At 40.7% G+C, this 19,812-nt stretch overlaps 1 protein-coding gene across 1 annotated transcript; it reads right to left on the reverse strand.

Moving 5' to 3' along the window:
- Nucleotides 1-2,328: 2,328 nt before the first annotated feature.
- On the reverse strand, nt 2,329-19,796 carry sec24a (SEC24 homolog A, COPII coat complex component). The gene is made up of 23 exons (XM_041051689.1): nt 19,447-19,796; nt 16,340-16,951; nt 13,768-13,947; nt 12,714-12,776; nt 11,981-12,147; nt 11,592-11,779; nt 11,305-11,407; nt 10,278-10,404; nt 9,487-9,596; nt 9,210-9,322; nt 8,701-8,819; nt 8,322-8,377; nt 7,798-8,004; nt 7,359-7,482; nt 6,952-7,110; nt 6,423-6,596; nt 6,213-6,323; nt 5,182-5,357; nt 4,892-5,029; nt 4,378-4,482; nt 3,934-4,026; nt 3,674-3,777; nt 2,329-3,474 (listed from the first exon to the last, which is right to left on the reverse strand). The coding sequence occupies exons 1-23, from the start codon at nt 19,505-19,507 to the stop codon at nt 3,360-3,362; spliced, it is 3,405 nt and encodes a 1,134-aa protein (XP_040907623.1). The 5' UTR covers nt 19,508-19,796; the 3' UTR covers nt 2,329-3,359.
- Nucleotides 19,797-19,812: the final 16 nt, after the last annotated feature.

Here is a 19,812-nt window from a genome sequence, read left to right on the forward strand (position 1 = left end):
TACAAATACTGCAGTACAAAGAAGAGTGTCCATGTGCTCGGGGTGTGATCCAGGATAGGAAGCAATAATGAATCCTGATGCTAACCTGGAAAGCATGCTAAACACTAACCCTTTTCTAGTTACAGCCCTGTGCTTTGAGGCAGAGGTTCCCAGTCTTTTTTGCTTGTGACCCTTAATATGAGGTTGTTCATACTGAGGTAGAAAATTAAGACCTGATCCAGATCCATCAAAACCTGAATTAAAACATACCTAGACATGTTCATTAAACTCATACACCTGAATTACAGGACAAACTGAAACAGTGAACTATAAATGTATAAAATGAAAGTTGAAAGAGCAAAGAACTTTAAAATCAAACAATGTACTGATAAGGTTGGTAAATATGTGATGTTACTGCCAATGCTGTGTAACCACTCTGCACAGCTCTGGGGACGGGGTCTGACTCTTGTCCAGCAGTTTAGAAGAAGGTTAATGAGAGATATGTATGAATAATGAGAAATGAAACAGTGGCATCACCTTGTTGGATTCATCTTATCTAAAAGTGGAACGTATACTGTTGGTCAGTGACCATACAACACAACACCACTATGTGAAACAAAGTTGACATTATTTCACTTTGATAAGAAACAACCTTATTTAATCCTGACTTTTGATTATAGAAGCAGAATTCATAATGATCAATATGAATCATTAGAAATGGCAACAACTTATCAGCACACACTGACATTGGCTAATATCAGCTTTAGGAAGTAATATAGTGTTCAGTTTTATTACAGATATTTGTCATGCTATTTGAACTTGGTAAAACTGTCAGATTAGCAACAGTATCATGGTCCTCAAGATAGAAATAGACCAAAAAGTCTTGCAAGTACCAATATTTAGAAATTTACAAGTGGTATTGGCTAATTGGTATGGGAAAATATTGAGTACTGATATAAAATTTAAAAAAAAAACAAAATTATAGTGATGCTTCAGTTTTTGGCCATACTCTATGTGGAGCCGCTATACCTCACAATTTACCAGAGGTTTGAAAAAGCTATAGTTTGGACATGAAACTCAAAGTTTCATGTCCAAAACAACTCAAATGTACAATTCACCCAATTTAATACAGTTTTTTCCAAGTACCTTTCGTGTTTTTTAGTGATCCCAGCTGTCTTTACATCAGAGTGATGTTTCATAAACCAAGATTCATGTTTCATATAATAAATCTGACCTAAGTTTCCATGGAAGCACGTTTTTTAACCAGTGTTACATCCAGGCAGGGTGAAAGAGTTTTCACTGAAGTTCCTATTTACTATTGTACTGTAAACCAGTGAGTTTGTACATGTAATAGCCAAGTTTGTCATGTTTTGACATGCACAACACTTCACTTTTTCAGTCTTGTAAGTATGTGCACAATACACTAATCACCACATGAATTGGCTTTATGAAACAACGTTTTTTCCAAAGCTCCTTTACAACACACCCTCAGAATGAGTTAATCTGAGGAATGTCATTTGTCTGCTGGCTGCACTGCCAAATGCACCTTTCCAACCAGCTCACACAAAGTGGTTTGCTGCTATCAAACTGATTCAGAATATATCCGTCTGGAAAATGAAAGAAAAAAAACCCACCTTTTTTTAACAGCACAATTATTCTTCTGTAGGTTTGGGCAAGAGATCAAGTCAAAAGATTAAAGTCCAAGTGAAGTTGCATGTCATAACTTATTTTTTGATTAATTCGCTCTCTTGTGGACAGATGAAGCCACTTTTTTTCGTCTAATTTTGTCAGGTATGAAGTTATCAGGTTCACGATAGGAGTCCAACTCTAGCCCAAGTCATGTCACTCGAGTTCACACCTCTGCAATTGACTCTGTACAAACACAGGCTATTTTATTTTCATCAGTTTTTTTATGAAAGACAATTTTGTGCATGAAGACCAAAACATATTTGTCTGCTCCTAAATACATTTTTACTTATATTATACATAGATTACAAACTGTATGAAATCAGACCAAATCAAAAACCTTCATTTCAATCCAAGTCAAGAGAAATATTGACTATGCTGGTCCATATTCTGTTCTGTAGTCTTCATTTCCACTGAATAAACACTGTTCACTCACCAAAACACAAACTACATTTAAAAAGTCCGAAACATTTTATTTTCTTAGCGTCATTTCACCTTAATGTTTATACTAAAATCATCAGCATCTCTTCACCTTTATATAATGCAGTCTTTTCAATATACAAGTATCAATAAGCATGATTAAAAGATCACAATGGCTTTGTTATGTCTGTGTTAAAGAATTTCCCATATCCTATTATATTAAAATATTTCATATATAGAGTCTGCATTTGAACAGAGGTTTAATAATAAAAAGTGAGTTCCCATACAAGGCAATTATAGAATTTAATCAGATTGGGAGTCTCATAAATTAAACAATCTGAAAAAAAAGAAAGAAATAAACAAACAAGCAGAACAGTGATGTCATCAGAGGTGTTCTGAATGTCCAGAGAGAGAAAAGACGATTTCTGAAGGACAGATCGGACCAATGAAAACGACTTTCCACTGTGGAGTCCACACATTCAAGGCAGCGATGACAGTGGGGTTGATCTGCCTTCAAACACCTTTAACATTTCAGAGTTTACGGATTTGTTCGACAAACAATTATAATGACTGAGAAATAAAAAGCACATGTTCTGTCCTCCAGGTACGACATTAGAGTGTTGTTAGAGCCTCAGGTGTTCTGTATACAAATACTCCAGGTGACACCCAATAACAGTCTTTAAGCGCAGACATACGAACCTTCCTTATAACTCTACCCTTAAGCAGACATCCATCCATCCATCCATCCATACCTTTGATTTGTTTTAGTAAAGACGACTGTGCTTTTTAAAAAAAAAAAAAAACACTTCACACATCATTTGCTGCACCTATCTGAACAATACCTCAGTCAGACAGCATTGTTCTATGAGAATAAACACTGATCCATTCGATCACTGACACAGTCACAATCATCATCATCATCGCTGTGGATTTCTTGATTTTTATTTTCCTTCCAGCACATTGTTTCAGCCGGGTAAAAAGTGCCAAAAAAGCATCAGAATTGATTCTACGTCTCACTCTGTCCTTGTACTGTCCGTCACATGGTTTCACATCAGTTCAGCTTAGAAGGTTTTCCTTAGAGAGATGGGGGACCACAGCTGGAAATGGAGCAAGAGGCATCCTTGAGTCTGCCTCCCACTGCTTTCTCTCTCTCTCTCTCACACACACACACACACACACACACACACACACAGCATATACATATATACGCACACACATACACTGATGTGCGTCCTTGCTTCAGTGTTCCCTCATCTCCACAATCCCACTGAAGATTATTTGGAGATTTGCTGTTGGAGGTGGAGCAGGAACTCATAGTACGACAGGGCCGACTCTGTTCGGTCCTCAATCATGTTCTGCATAAAGCTGGCTTTCAGCTGGCTCTCGTCCCTGAGAATACCAAATGAAAAACATTAAAAAGACATCGATTGCAGCTGCTCAGTTTTCAATTTAAAGTGAGTAACTCCGCAGCCACAGTGGAAATCTGCCAGCAGCTCTTGGTTGGTTTTAATTTCGCCACAAACAAAAAGTGCCCTTACTTTGTGCTGCTCTTGCTACTTCACTACACACATTATGATCTGTTGCCCACCTGATGACATGCAGAGAGGGGAAGAACGGCCTCTGATCCCTCAACCAACCGATGAAAGCTCTAGTTCTCTGCGACTCGGCAGTGTCCAGCTCTGGGAGCAGATACTATGAGAGAAGAGCAACAGTCAAGTTAATCAGCTGTGACCAATATAAAATGCTCACAACACTTTGCTGGAAAATCCTGGAGCACAGATATATGTTACAGGCAAAGTGGAGGAATGAACAATGACTGTGTGACTGCTGCAACATGAGGTTTCCTACCAGGTTATCAGGCACGGCAGCATAGCTGGGAACTCCCAGGACTTGTGTGAGGAAGTTGGGGTGGCAGTTCCGTCCAATCCACAGATACATCACCTTTTGGAACACAACAAGGAATATTTTAAATACACTCACAAATACATAGTGAGTATTGTAGCACTGAGTGCTATCACTGTGAAAACCTGCCTCACCTCATTACTGGGTGCTTGAAATATTACATATATAAAAACTGAAGCTTGCGTTGCTGTTTTACTACACACTGGTACTTCACTGGGTAAAATGTTTACAAATTCTTTTTCACTGTATTGTTAGTCCAAGCAAGTATTTTATAAAAGAAAGATCCACCCGAAAATACTCTAAATCTCTCTTTCTTCCTCAGGATTTCTTCATAACTCAGCCTGGTTTGCGACATCAGCTTTGTGTTTCTGTTAGCTCGTAAAGACGTACTGTTCCAGCATCCATGAGGAAAGCTCCCTCCCTGCTGAGCTTCTCCACAGACAGCTGCAGCACTCTGGGCTGAGGGATGGTCCGCTCGTTGATGTTCAAAGCTCCCTGAGGATGCAGGAAAGAGACGAAAAAAATTTGATTACTCAGTAACAGAGGGAAACTTAAAATAACAAGTTCAGCCCACTGCCAAAAAAACGCAGATAGTGTATTGAATATTTACTAAAAAAAAGTCTTTAACACAAGAAGAAAAAACTTAAACTTCCCATCCACAACAGTGGTTTTCCACATATGAGTAAAGTTTTCAATTTTCCTCCAATCAAATATTCTAAATCATAAAATACTGAAACATAAAAATAAATAATATCAGAAATAACCAATAACAAATAATCTCTCTGTCTACAACTTGTGCCTTCAAGGAATATTTATCCAGGTCGCTACATTTTTTCACCGCTGCATTCCCAGAAATCTCCGCTAGCTTTTTGCAAGCGCTGAATGGAAATGTCATCCTTCTCACCTCATCGGTCAGATCGTCGATACGATACAGAGCAGGGTGGATCATCAGCATGGCGTAGGCCAGTGGCTGGTACTTCAACTGACACATGGCAAACACTCGGTCATCCAGCCTGGTGCTGGTGCCTGTCCTGAAGGCTTTCTGCAGGATGCACACACAAACACATGCAACTGGATCAATAAAGGCTCGATGCTGTGGTTACAACACTTGATACTGGGAAGAAATTTAAAGCACAAAGATTTGCCCAACAGTGCAGTTGCTCTGTAATGACTGGATCATGTGAAAAAGCTGACCTGTTTGAGCAGGGCGACGATGTAGAGGGGGAAGAGTCTGAGGCAGGCCGGGGCCAGCAGGCCGGGCTGCTGGATGGTCAGCACAGACTGCCGGTATGATGACAGCGAGTCAATGCCAGCGTTGGTCATTGCGTCTCTTGCGTCACTCAGACTGGCCGTCACTGAACGATCCACAGCTGGACAGACGGACACGTTTTATTTTATGATCGTTTTAAAACATGTTGTTTATAGATGCTCAATATGTTTTTTTGTTTTTTTTTAATGAAACTATAAGACTTTCAGTATTGTGTAAAGTAATGACTAGTTTAGAACAGTTTTGAGCTATCAGTCAAAGTAAGGCACAAACAACATTCAGCCTTAGATGGGTTAGACTGACTTTATATTTGCAGAAGTAGTGTTAAAAACAGCTGACGTTTTGAGTTCGAGCTAAATGTCAAACTCTTCTGTGCCCTGTTTTGAAGAAAGCAAAATGTGAGCGTCTGTTCTCTAAGTGAATGTGAGATGAGCTCGGACAGATCTGACTGCTCAATGTGCGAGTGTTGCTAGGCAACCGCAGCTGTCACTACTCATGTCCATCTGTCAGCGCTAACAACAGTGAAGTGGATGAGAACCCTGCGAGACAATTTACTACAACAACGAAGAATAATTTCAGAGCGATGCTTTGTACAAATTCAAGTTTATCCATACTGTACACATACAGACGCACACAATGCATAAGCTGACTAATAAATAATTAACTAAATCATTTAAGGAGGAGTTATGAATCATGGACTGGGATTTTACCATGCCCAAACATTTTCAGCTCAAGTGGAATTATAAAAATAACTGGGGGACAAAGTTGAAAGTATTCCTACTCTGAATTAAAGCAAATTATCTGATGTGACCCTACATAAAGAACCAGAACATTTTATCATTCAATACTGCCAGTTCAGTATGTATCTAACAAACTGTACAACCAGAGTAACAATGTCCTCCTTAAATAGTCTCATTGGACGTGCTCCCTTGAAAGAGTTACATAGTATAGTACGTACCCATGCAAGCCAGCAGCCCAGTAATAGCTTGAACATCGGCTCCAGCAAAGATGTCTGACAGAGAATTGACCACAGGGAGACACAAGGTGTGGACACGGATCCTCCTCTCTCCTATAAAAAAAAAAAAAAAGAGACAAATAAATGATTTCTTATTTTCACAGAGGATACAAAAAAAATTTAAAACAATCATGTCTGTGTAGGTGCGTGTACCTTTGCTGGAGGTGTACAGCAGGGCGGCCTGGAAAGAGACAACCTGCATGTCGTCCAGGTTTTCCTCAATGGACATCTGAACTGCAAAGCCAGCATCTGGGTTCACATTAGGGAGGGACAACAGATCTGTGGAGCGCACAAAGAAGTTTCCGTGGAACGTGTGGATGGATAGACCTGTAGAGAGACAGAACGACAAGAATCAATCAAACTGGAGTGGAAGCACCAAACTAAAACGCTCAACTGCAAAAAAGTCACCTCAACAAAAATAAAAGATTTATCTGCCTGGATTCTAGAGACACTATGTCCATTTCAAAATGACTGATGAATTCAAACTTCAAAGTCAAATATCCATCAGGAACATTTCAATGTACACAGGGGCTGAAGAGGCGGAAGATCAACATTGAGAACCACTTACAAATCAGAAAGGAATAAGTTTCAACACCAAAAAAAATGTAAATTCTCTGTCACATCTGGGAATGCATGTTTTAAGTCAATGCTTGACCAAACTCCAGCTCTTCTGACAACAGACCTTTGGTGCAGCGTATCCTCATGACAGCCTCGAAGCCGATCTTCCTGGTTAAGTATCTCTTCAGGTCCTTCTGGAAGCGCTCCACCTGAGCGAAGTTGTGCTGGTGATGGTAGGAAGGGTAGTAGTAAACGCTTCCTGCTGAGTATCTGGATATGCAGCCTGGGAGGGAGAAGGCACACAAGAGGAGAGATGAGGGAATGGTGAGATGCTGATCTTATTTTTTTACATTATAAAAAATACTGCAATCTCCCTCTCTCTCCTCTTGCAAAATTCTTTTCTGCTGTTGTTTCTTATAACCAGAAAATAACCAGATGGTAAATCACAAATTTATCAAACTAGTCAAAACCCAATATATAACCCTCCTTCCTTCTATCCTCCCTGTCACACTCATTCGGTGCAGGACTCACCAAGCGATGCCAAGTCGCAGTACTGAGCGCTGAGCAGGAACAGGTCAACAGCCACCTGCTGGCCAGAGCAGTCCAGAGCCAGCTTCTTGTAGAAGTCTGTCGCTGGGGATAAGTGCTGGATGTCCTGAAGGGGAAACACACCAGGTAGGCCCATGAGTTAAAAATCTGAACATATACCCAAAAGTAGTTAAAATCAAGACATCTTTGGTTTTTGAGTTAATCAGGCGGAGGAACAGATTTGAGGTGTTTCAAAAAAAAACCTTGTTCTCTGATTATATATTTTTCTTTGATTAATTGCTATGCAGGGGCATTTCATGGTGAATTGTGCCTGAATAAATAACTAGTATTAAGTTTAAAAGTAACATACAGCTACTTAATCCTACTGAACAGTGTCCTTCTCATTGATGTCCTGGAGAAACATCAGCATCAGAGCTTTTACCTTGGCAGATGCCCGCTGGTTGGGGTCCTCTCTGGACTGAAGTGTCCCCACACCGAGACTGGGCAGTTGCGTCTGAAAGACAGACATGCGCCCTCCGGTGGGTGACAGCAGCTTGAAGGCTGCTTGGAGAGCTGATCCTAGGGCAGACTGGGTCTCCATGGTCTTTTCAAATAAAGTTGGCAGACTCTTCAGCAGATCCTGCACAAGCTGAAAAACAAACACAGGGTGTGAACCTTATTTCTGTGACTCATTATTGATTCCTGTGGGAAAAAATTTGTCACGTTATTTTTTATTCATCTGCCAGGAGGTCGGAGCCCAGAGTGAGTTCACTCATGTTTATGAATGAAATAACATCTTAAATATACACTAGTTATCTGTGCTGCTTACTATACAGTGGAGAAATAGAAAATACGGGGCTAAAAGCAAGCTTAAAACTTAACTTAAAATATGACAGAGTGAGAAGGGTTTGGAATGTTGAATATTCATGTTCACAATAAAGCTTGAATAAAGATGCAGTTTCTTACTTCTTTGCATTCATTGAGGTTTACTAGAAGGCCGTCTGGTGTTGGTAAAAAGATATCTGTGAAGCACAAAAAGTTATGATTTAAACAAATACAATACCGTCATATACACACACCAATATTACAACGGTAATGAGACTTATCTTTAAAAGTGCAGTTACTGTAAATATACTGATTTAAAAAAACAAAAAAAACAAACACATTAAAATAAAGTCATCTCTGCCAAAGCACAAAGCAAGAATTTCTCACACTTCCATTTTAATCACCCAGGGAGTGTGTGATCTCTTTTATATATTTATATGTTGGCAGTAGGTCTGCAGACAGCTGCTGTCAAGTAGTTGTAATAATGAGCCTGTGACCTTTGCTGTTGGCTGTGTCTCACCTTCGATGTCTGACACGATGAGCATCTGAGGCTGGGAAAGCCCCTCCTGCAGGTTGTAGAAGTGGATGGTGCTGTCGAAGGTGATGAAGCCTACCTTTGTCCGCGAGTCTCCGGGAAGCCTGGGACACACACATACACTTACACAAAGCTCGCACATTTGCAACAGGGTTGATCTACTTTCACCTTCATTTACAAAGCCCCTTATTTACTATGAAAAGACGTCATTCTACTTCAGCTCAATTATATTACTTCACTTTATGGCAATAAATAAATAACTATTTGCCTACATTTACCCAGTTTCTAGCAGAAATATTTAAGCGCATTAACATACAATTAAATATCTTCATGAACAACCTTAAATATACCAGCTCATTTTCACATGAATTGTTAAACACTTAAACTGAGTGTATATTTCCGCCTTCTGTTAGCTTTCAAAGCGAGAAATGACAAAAAAGACACTGTGGGCTTTTCAACATTAGTTATAACTAGAAATCAAATGTTGTACATACGCATTGATGTTGTCGAGCAGTGACTGACAGAACACATTCAGGTAGCCTGTCTCCACTGCATTGTGGGATACGTCCAGAACGAAGAGGTAAACAGCAGGCTGTGGTGGCCTCAGCTGGACAAAATCAAGGCAAACACATTACTTAACACAAGGTAAATAAAAAAAGCACCATCAATCAAACCCGCAGATAACCATACAATTTATACCCAAAACTGAGCATGACAATAACCCTTCAGCTCTTAAACAGGAAAAACATCAATAAAACTGTTGAAACCCACCATGTATTCTGAAGGAGCAATGAACTCAATAGTTGCATTCTGGACCTCGGGTCTTTTGTGTGGTTCACCATATGATCTGCTGACTGGGTTGTACATAAACTCCTCTGGAACTACACACAGACACAAAACATTCAGTAAGATTTTAGTATCAAATAGTGTATCATGCATTTTGTGTGAAATTTAATTCTCAATGACAATAAGAAATCTACAAAAAGTAGATGACTTCTTTCATTTTTCTTATTCTAAAATCTCTTGTTAAAGAGAGACCTGGCCAAAAATAAACACATACATATAATACATACAATAAATAATACCCATGTATTACATGTATATGTTTCCAAAACAAAGTAAAAGCATTGCCCAGCAGTGATATTTTTCAGAAGATTTAAAAAAGTAAACAGCAGCTTCGAGGCCTCCTGGAATAATTCAAACCTAAGTTTTTCCTGTCACACCAAACACGTCGACCCTAAAACTCAGGGCACCTTCTCAGGAGTTCATACAGTTAATAACAAAAAAAAAATACCTGACCTCGTCAACACTAAGTTTTCGTCTTTTTGTCCACACTAAGTCACCCTCCAAATATTTCATGTGAATGTTGCTTAACAGACCTAAGAACTTCATAATAGGATATTTAAGGTCATGGCAAAACAAATAAAAGCCTTGTCATTTTACATCAGTACATTTTGCTGCTGTATTAGTTTGAACACTTATCAAGTGCCTCAAGCACTCTCACTGACAGTAGCTCTTTCAGATGATCATATCTCTTTCATCACATCTCTCCTCTTTCTTACCATCATTGACCCGATAGCACAGGTTGCACTTCCACCTCCTCTGGTCCAGGAAAGAAACGAAGGGGTTGATGTAGGTTCTGCAGGACCGACATCTGACGATGGTGCTGGATGTCACCACAGGAAGTTGCTGTAAGAACAAAACCACAAAACCCCAGTGTGAGAAGAGCCTCCAGGCAAACTCATTTACTTGTTTGCAGCTCACTATAACTGGCATTTCAATAAAGACTTTCTTGTTGCTCTCCAAGGTGTGCAACATCTCTGTTGTGTGTCCTCAATTAACACAAGAACAAATACAAATTCATTCTGACAGATTTTGCCCAGAGGCACATTTAGTCAGATTCTGCTCGGAGACGAGGCGGAGGGAATTCTCAATGTTTAATCAGAAAAAGTCTGATGTAGTTACTTTATTCCAATCAAAGAAACAGAATTGAGGATGAGACTGTAGATGATTTTTAAACTTATTCAGCAAGAGTTTTGTTGAGCACATGCACTAATAATTTCTCCTGGCACAACCCTCCTTCCCCCTACCAACCAGTCAGCTTGCAGTTTACATCCATATCTGTCCAGACTTATATATTTAATGAAGACTTTTCAACGTAGCAGCACAGAAGATCTATAAAATCACCACAGTTTCAAGGTGGGAACTCGAGATTAGTGTCACCAATTCAAACCAAATGTGATTTACGGCTTCCCCTTCTGTTCTTGAGTTTTGGAGGTGTTGGATAATGGCCAGAAAAACTGTTTTTGCATAACATTATGACATCACAATGAAGTTGATCTTTGACCTTTTGCATATAAAGTGTCATCACTTCATCATTTTAGCCTTTTAGACATGTATGTGAAATTTTGGCATGATTAGCATATTAATTCCTGAGTTATGGTCAAAAATGCCTTTTGTGCGGTCACAGTGACCTTTGATTTAAGTAATAAGGTTATTATAGAGAACAGACAATAACAAGGTTATTTAAGTCAATGTACATGCACTGACTGAGGTGCGTGCGTATTAATGATTGAACTGAGGTGTTACCGAGAGGTCTTTGAAGGGGTGGAGCAGCAGGCCCAGCGGCATCTTGGCTTTATTGAGCAGAGACTGGGTCTGAGGGATGCTGGTCAGCGTACAACGGAAAACCCTGGAGACACACAAATACAGAAGGTCATCGTAACCTGAACTGCATGAAGACAGATCACGTGGTCTCTGGTATTTCATGTGTACCAGCACAGTATGTAGGTGACTGAGTTAACACGGTAGAAAATGTAAATGAACATCTGGGGGTTTAATCAACATGCTGTTGGTATTAGTCCACCATCGCTTACTCTGGGTTGCAGTTAATCTTCTGCAGGTCCTGGGGCAGGCAGGGTGTCGGGGCAGGGATCGGGCTTGGCGGCAGCAGGTTCCTCTCCTGCAGCAGGTTGACCACTCTCAGGGCCTCTGGGGTGCTGGACTGGAGGCTCATGGCCGCCAAGGACGGGCTCAGCTGGGCCGGCCCCAGGCCACCAGGTGGCTGAGAGAAGGGATAAAAGTACAAGCTATTAATTTGATCTATTTACCAAAAACAAATGAGAACCAAGCCACCCATACTTTTGACTGACTGGTGTCAAACAAATGCATGACTGAAATGGCAGAGCACACTGCTCCAGAGCCATTAAGAACATGTTTTAAAAAGCAACACAAAATCAATGCAGGGTTGTGACGTCCCTCTCACCTGCTGGTATGGCTGAGGTGCTTGAGTGTAAGGCTGCGTGGCGGCTTGCATCGCAGGGTGCACTGGGGAGGTGGCATTGTGGGGAGCTGTGGTGTTCTGGTACCCAGGGGGGAGGGAGGGGTAGTGGCCCAAGTGCCGACCAGGTGGTCCGGGCTGTGGCAGGCCAGCTGGGGAAGAAAAGGGAACAGTAATAAGATCAGTTCGCATGAGTAATTAGACCAAGTCATTAGCAGGGATTACTGAAAACGTGAACTCTTTTAAATGATAAGGCCGGCCTTATTCAATATACTTCTTTATGTTAATAAACCCCAAAACACAAAACCAACAGCGGCAGTGTTTTGTGGTAATGAAAGAACATGATTTGGCACCCCGAAGAGTTTTTAATAGTTCATGGAGAACATGGGAGGTCAGTGACACAGAGGAATAAGCTACATCAATTCTGGCTACATAATAAGTTAGTTAGTGGGATCAATTCATTGTCTGTGTTGGTTGGGATTTTTTAAACCCAAGAAAATGAGAGATTTGTGTGTGATACTGTGTATTTACTACATTTCTACATAAAAATCAACAGTACTGAAGAAGCGACTAAAATATTGTAAAATGAAATGTACAAATGCTTTGCCTTCTCCAAAAATGTGTCACGTGAAGTGAGAGAGGACTATTTAAACAGGCAAATAGTCCTTAGTAAACCAAGAAATGTGGTTGGTGTGAAAAGAATCCAAAATGGTCTTACCCGTTTTGTTGTCAACATGATTATAGCTGTTTGATGCTTGGGGGCCATTGCCAGCCACAGTTCCTGTTCCAAAGCAAACACAGATGTGATATGAATAATTCTAGTGACACTTTTCAGTATTTCTGCCCTGACTGCACTAACCACAGGCGGTGGATGTGGAATAAAATGAACTACAGTGCACCATATGTACAAGACAGACACTAAGGGGTACTAAAACACAACATTATCAATAGTACTAGTGGTGATGCTGATGACGGAAACTGGTGTATGGTGTTTTAAGAAAACATTTGTGCTTTGGTGCTTATAAGATGTTTATTCAGCAGTCATATGGGAGATATGGAGAGACTGGACCACAGTAAGGCAAACAAACTACTGACAAGAAAAATATGTTATCAGGAATGCACTGCTACTAAAAAAAATACTGGGCTAAAGCAATACTAATACCCAGCTATGTGTCTCTATAAGTTATAGAGATCAAAGCAAAGCATCTTGATGAATATCAACATTTTCTGCATTGTTCTATTAAGGTAACAGATTGGAGCTCAGTATCAGCTGATTCTACAGAGCTTCATATCTGAAGGGATTTTTTTCACCCCAGTTTAGGGATGAAAAAAAAAAAGAATTAGTGCATCCCTGGATACAATGGACAACACCACGGAAAGGACAGAATGGGCACCACAGCACTGACACAGCATCTAACAGCTACTGACAGATTTGGCCACACCTGGACATTCAATATCCCCCTCCTGGCAGTCGGGCTCAGTGGGGGACAAAGTGCTATTAACAGCTGCCCCACACTGAGCTGGCATGTAGAGGAAGGAGGAGAGGGAGGGAAACAATGGACGGTGATCAGAAAAAAAAATGGCTTGTTAAAAATGAAAATACAGTTCCTGGCCCAAACGTGATATAAATCTGTGATTATCATCAGACCCACAAAATGCTTGCAAACATCTCATTAACATCACATATAATAATAATTGCTCACACCAAGCTGTTTGCACCGTTAAGACCTATGTCTATGTTAAAATTACAAAAAAAAACAAAAAAAACTTACCATCAGCTCTGGGGGGTGATGGAGTGGCATTGGCCACTGGGGGCCCAGTGGGAGGTGGAGTAGGTTTCATGGCTGGTGGTGGGCCTGTGGGTAGGGGTCCTGTAGGTGGGGGTCCATAGGCAGGTCTACCTGGCTGATATGTGTGGGAGGCCATGGGATTCATGGGTGGAGGTGCTGTGCCTGTAGACAAAGACCCAACTAATGATTATTTTCATTTTAAATGTATACACATGTATGTAATAAATTGATACATTTTGATATTATTTTTTGATCAATCATTTACTCATTTAGCATATGAAATGTCAGAAAGAGGTGCACAATGCTCATCACAACTTCACACAGAGAAAATGCAGCAAGTCCTCAATTCTCAAAAACTGGAACCAGCAATTTTTGTTTGATAAATGACTTATACAATTAATCGAATGTCAAAGTTTTTGAATCTTTTTTTCCCAATTGACTTATAACTTCACCAGTAATTCCTGTAAGATGATGATTATATGTTTTCATCGACAACCACAGTCATCTCAAGTAAAACTGTGCTGTCAGTGAGGTAATTAAGACAGAGTTATGACTCCCAAAACTATGTCAAGGTTATGGTGTCGTTTAAAACAAGCCAACTCTGGTGTGGTTACATATCATGTATAAGACTGATATGACGCATCGGAGGTGTTGTAATATTATAAGCTGTGATTTGAGGCAACAACAGCTGGTGGCACTTGTGATCCACAGCCGGCTAATGTGAGAAATGTCCATCTCTACTGACAAACCAGCCAGTTCAAATGTATCTGGATGTAAATAAACTCCTAATAAATTTGTTGATTTCTACATTTCTACATAAAAATCAATGCGGAAGGTCATGATTTTTAAGTGACTCAACAGTACTGAAGAATGGACTTATACTAAAATATTGTAAAATAAAGCAAGCACGTTAACTTCTGTATATATAGCGTAGACAACACCAATTCTTTCACAGTTTACAGCAGTGACAGAAAATGATAACTGTCAATGCTAACAACAAATTTATTTCGTCAATCATTTCAAGGACACTGGTAATAAATGTATTAGATTTGAGATTAGACTGAGATGAAGCTGCATCATAATGGCTAAACTGACTCTATTACACCTGCTCCATTTTTGCAATTTTATATTGGTGTTGGCATTTTACATTTATTCTGGAACAATTTACCGGTAAAATAATCACTGTTAATACTGGAGACTAAGCCATATAGAACTGCTCTATTAAACATTCAGCATAAACTGTTCAACAGAATATTGAGGCTGGTGGTGAAATGTGTGACATTTCAAAGCAAGAAAGCAGTCAGAAAAGCATAGAAATTCTTCAGTTAGACGCCATTTTCTTGGGTAGATGTGTCCTGGTGGTGCTGCTGGGGGAAAGGTCACTAAACTCAAGCAAACTCTTAATGTCGTGGGTATGCATCTGTACAGGAATTTTCAAGCCAATCGGATCTTAAGATTGGGAGATATGCTGGCAACAGACAGAATGAGGCAATCAATCTGACCTCTGCTTCTATGGAAGTAATGCTCTAAAGATGGTGTTAGAAAAAAAAATCAAGGTTAATTTACAAAATGCTATGACAAATCCTTCAGACGCTGTGGCCACAGATTACACAATCAACTTCTATCATGCTCATATCGCTGAGCAGAGCCACTTCCTTCAGAGGAAATGTTAATGACTAGTTGGCATACACTGCTACTGAGATTTTCTATAAGTGGTGTTTTGTTTTTGACTCTGTGAGCTAATTACTTCTCAGTGGAGACAACCCTTAAAATCTCAACCCTTAAATTAAACTAGTACTTACATCGATCAAAATGTCATAAATGCCCAGGAGATATAGTTGTGTGCATTTAACTGGTATCAACAGTAGAAAGCAATCATTTTAACGATACAACCAGCACCAGAAACTGAAATGAAAATTTGCATTTGTCCTGAAAGTCAGGTCATACTGCCACATAAGAATCACATTGGAAACAATAAAAATCTTATTTGAACTTTGTACATATTCAGAGTAAATGAGTCTGTGCCTGGGAGGGGGCCAGAGGCAGCAGCAGCCAGCCAGCCAACATGTTCAGTGTAAGAGCAGAGGGCAATGTCCAGCTCCAACATATCAGCATTCTAGATATGAATATCTGCAGCACATGTCACTGCAAGAAGACAATGATAGCAAAAAAACCAAGACACAACTGTGCTATAGAAAAGTTACTGGATGGGACAGTGGTTGATATTTTAAAAACTATGTTTAGTCTATGACTTAAATAATTGTGATATATAATAACTGTGATAAAATAAAAGTGATGAAATGAAGGGGAGCCTTGAGATTAAGTGGATAAAGTTAACTGGTCTGATTTTACTGAAACTTGAAAGGATGATTCATCTTTTTATTGATTTGACCAAATGAGTGTCAGAATCATCAGAGTCTCCTTTGCTGGGAATTGTTACCTCATCTCAATGTAATTATTTCATCAATCACTTGAAAATAAAATTATTAAAATAATTAGTATTGTGCGTTTGGACTGTTCAGTTTGGCTTTCAGTGGAGCCTGTGTGTTCCTACCTGGCTGTGTGTATCCATGCAAAGAGGTGGGGGGCATCCCAGGGCCTGGAGGTTGGGTGACACTATGAGACACTTGGGCTGGTGGTGCAGAGCTGTAAACTGCCGATGATGGTGGCGGCGGCACTGTCGAGCTTGAAGCTGGGTTCACGTGATTTGCCAAAGGCCTACGGGGAGGCGTGCTCATGGAAGTGGGTGCTCCCATTGGTGGGGGGGCTGTACTGTACTGCCACGAGGAAGCCATGGCCATAGGCTGCTGGGGGTTTGGGTAGTAGCTACTAGAAGATGCAGCAGGAGGAGGGGGTGTGGCCTGTGCAGGGGGCAGCCTTGGACCAGGGCTGGGGCTGGCAGACTGAGGAGGGGTATGGGATGGAGGACCTCCCATTGGGGGTCTGGTCAACAACGGCTGGCCTGGGGAAGCTGGGTAGGAAGTGAGTGGTGGGCCTGGCTGGTAGGAGCTGACTGGGGGAACAGGCTGGTATGCCCCTGAGGGGTAGAGTCCAGGGCCGGGGGGTGCGGGAGCTTTGGCCTGCATTGGATTGTAGGTTGGTTGGTGAGTCATGCCATAGCTGACCCCTGGCAGTTGCTGAAGGGCAACTGGATTCTGTGATGGACCTAGAGACCAGAGGAAGGAAATTTCAAGCAGGTTAGGGAACATGGGGTCAAAAACAAACAGCCTGATGTACATTAAGTTCACAAGTGTACACAAGGGCTGCAGCTCTCTACGTTACAGTCTTCTCATGCTTGATCAGAGCCTTTATGGAACATTTCTGCAAGGTAGCCTCATGTTTGAAGCGTAAAACCCATACCATTAGCTTCTCAGACAGATAAAATCAGCAATGCCACATATTCCATGTCTGAAAAGAGCTTTTGTTTGTGATCCAAGTGCCTTTTAATTAAAGAAAATCCCTGGGTCTAAATCTATTTAAAGGATATCTGAAAAACAGATGGCCCAGTAATGGGAGTGACGACACCGAGTGAAAAGCACTTAGATCCACCAAATGACCAATGAACTGACAGCCTGGGGTCTAATCTCTTTACCTGGATTTAATTCAACATGATCTGCCCTCTGTGACAGTGAGTGTAGGGCTCTGAACGAAGTATGGCCTTACTTTATCTAACACAGCAGTAGTGAAAAACCACAGACATGCTTTCACAGTTTGCTTTGACAGTATATTTTTTCAGATACCAGACTAAAATACACCATTTGTTTTTCAATTTGCCAGATGCCAAAAGTAAATACCAAGAACAATGGTGGCATACCTAGTAGATAGTGCAAGCCACTAAGTGACAAATGATTTAAAAAACTTATCAAATATAGTCAGTACAGAAAAAATAAGAAATTGGTCAAAGTAGTAACTCACATCAATTAATGTGTTACCTAAATAATCTAACAGGCATCAGTGCTTAAATTGCAGCATCAGTGTACTACTGCTGGATCCTAAATGATTACATAATGCAAGCAGATTCACTACTATCCACTTAGTCCTGCACTATACATAACTGGAAGCAGAGCTAAGCAAGCAGAGTGAGAAGGGATTAGAAAACAACTCTTCTCAATGAGCAAAGATAGATGAAAGCACATAATCCACCACAAATCTTTGTCCTTCCTGGCCGCAGGGGAATTTTAAGAACTAAAGCTCCTAGTCGGTTATAGCTCCTGTCCAATCAGAAAGAGCCTAATATGGAATCAGACTTCTCAGCCAATCACAAATCAACCCACTGAAAGGTAAACCACAATGGAGGAGAATTTAAATAAAAGGTTTGAAATGGGGAGCATCTGTTTAATATCTGTCTGTAGAACTTTCACTTCCCAAAACTGATATATATGGATATAAAAGGACATGGACTGACACATCATGTTATGGTCAACAGTTGTGGAAAGATTTTGATGTGGCACCATATAAATGACATGCATACTGATCACTTTCTTGTGACTGATTACAAAGCTACTTAAGCACAACTGATTGGTTCATTCACCTTAGAAATATCTCATGATAAGAATTCATTCACAAGCATTGTTTTTTTTTTTGTCCTACTGTCAGAAAACCACCTTGCTTTCAGACTGATCAGAGCTGGATTAACATCCTCTAGTGACACATCTAATTCAAGGGGGATACGAATAAGATCAGGGGAATGCAATGATCAGTTGGAAGTTCAGACACACGTTTATATAGAGCTTTAGAAAACCCAACTCATGCATCACAGAATGGAGATGCTCTTGCTCCCTCTGCTCAGTAGGAGAAGGCTCCCTCACATCCATCGATAAGAAACCCTGCACACAATCCCACCTTTGTCAGTTGTGTATAGATTGTTTACCCTCAGCGTTCATGGGAACCCGTAAGAAGTGCATGAGTAATCGCAAACTGAAGTAGGTAGTTGGCTGAGTCTGGAGAAAGCACTGCAGCAACACATCTGGATCATCCCCAATGTGCCACATGTACAGTAAAACGTACAACGCAAACAAACCAGACCTATTTAGCCTGCTAAAAACCGTATTGCCCAACAGCGATGGGACTAATAAATATGCAGACGGGATTACTCACTGCCAAAGAAACTACTCAAGAAAAATCTTAAGGAAACAGACGCGAAAAACAAGTCAAAGCTCGTTATGCATTTTATCATGATGGGAAAGTTCTGGTTAACAGAGCAGCTTGACAGGACAAGAACACAAGTGCTACGATCACACGTTGCCGTGATATCTACTATTTACACCTGGCTTGAATGTTATTAAGCTCATTCGCCCTTCGGTTTGTCAGCCTGTTTCTTTGCCACCTCGACAATCCAAAGGTAGCAAACTCTGGCTAAATTTTGGGAACAAGATAGTTGCACTAAGCGTACCTTAACAATAGCGACTATTTTGGTTATCTTAAGAAAATAAGGTATCACAGGTCAAGATTGACCGCAGTTATCCCGGCATAACTATATGTGACAGTTCGCTCTTGCTTGGCTGCCTTAAGTTACAGCGTTACCAAGCAAAGCAGTTAGCGAACAGTTAGCAAATAGCCACAGAGACAAGATCCAATACCTGCTGCTAGTTTTTGCTTGTTACTCGCGGTGATAGCTAGTTAGCCCTGAACATACTTTACATAAATTTAAATGTTACTCACCATTCGCATATGCCTGTCCCGTCCCTGTCCCATTCTGTGAGTTGAACCCCGCTGTTGACATCTTGAAACAGACACCAGGGTTTAATTTAGAGGTGCTTGGTTGGCGAATAGCTAGCTGCGTCTTTAGCTAGCTAACTAGCTGGCAGTCGCGGGGTAACGTTCAAACCTCGCTGTGACTATGTGGAGTTTAGTCAAAGCGTCGACAACGGCGACGTTTCCTAGTTTCTTTAAAAAAATTATTCGCTGACTTGCTGGCGATCACAGGGCCATGGCTCTTGCCGAAACCCCGTTCAACTAGCTACGGGTAAGTAACGATAGGCCTTGTCAGAGTAATCGTGTGAGACACTTCTCCTCTTTCACCGGAAG

This window comes from Toxotes jaculatrix, chromosome 12 (assembly GCF_017976425.1).
Source record: "Toxotes jaculatrix isolate fToxJac2 chromosome 12, fToxJac2.pri, whole genome shotgun sequence".
NCBI lineage: Eukaryota > Metazoa > Chordata > Actinopteri > Toxotidae > Toxotes > Toxotes jaculatrix.

Bases quoted from the DNA above. Each gene is read 5' to 3' on its own strand.
- sec24a (XM_041051689.1), bottom strand. From the start codon at position 19,507: ATGTCAACAGCGGGGTTCAACTCACAGAATGGGACAGGGACGGGACAG. The intron at 8,820-9,209 runs GTATGTACAACA...TGTGTGTCCCAG, and splicing joins CTGCTCGACAACATCAATGC to GCTTCCCGGAGACTCGCGGA. The intron at 3,475-3,673 runs GTGGGCAACAGA...TGGTATTCTCAG, and splicing joins CCCTCTCTGCATGTCATCAG to GGACGAGAGCCAGCTGAAAG.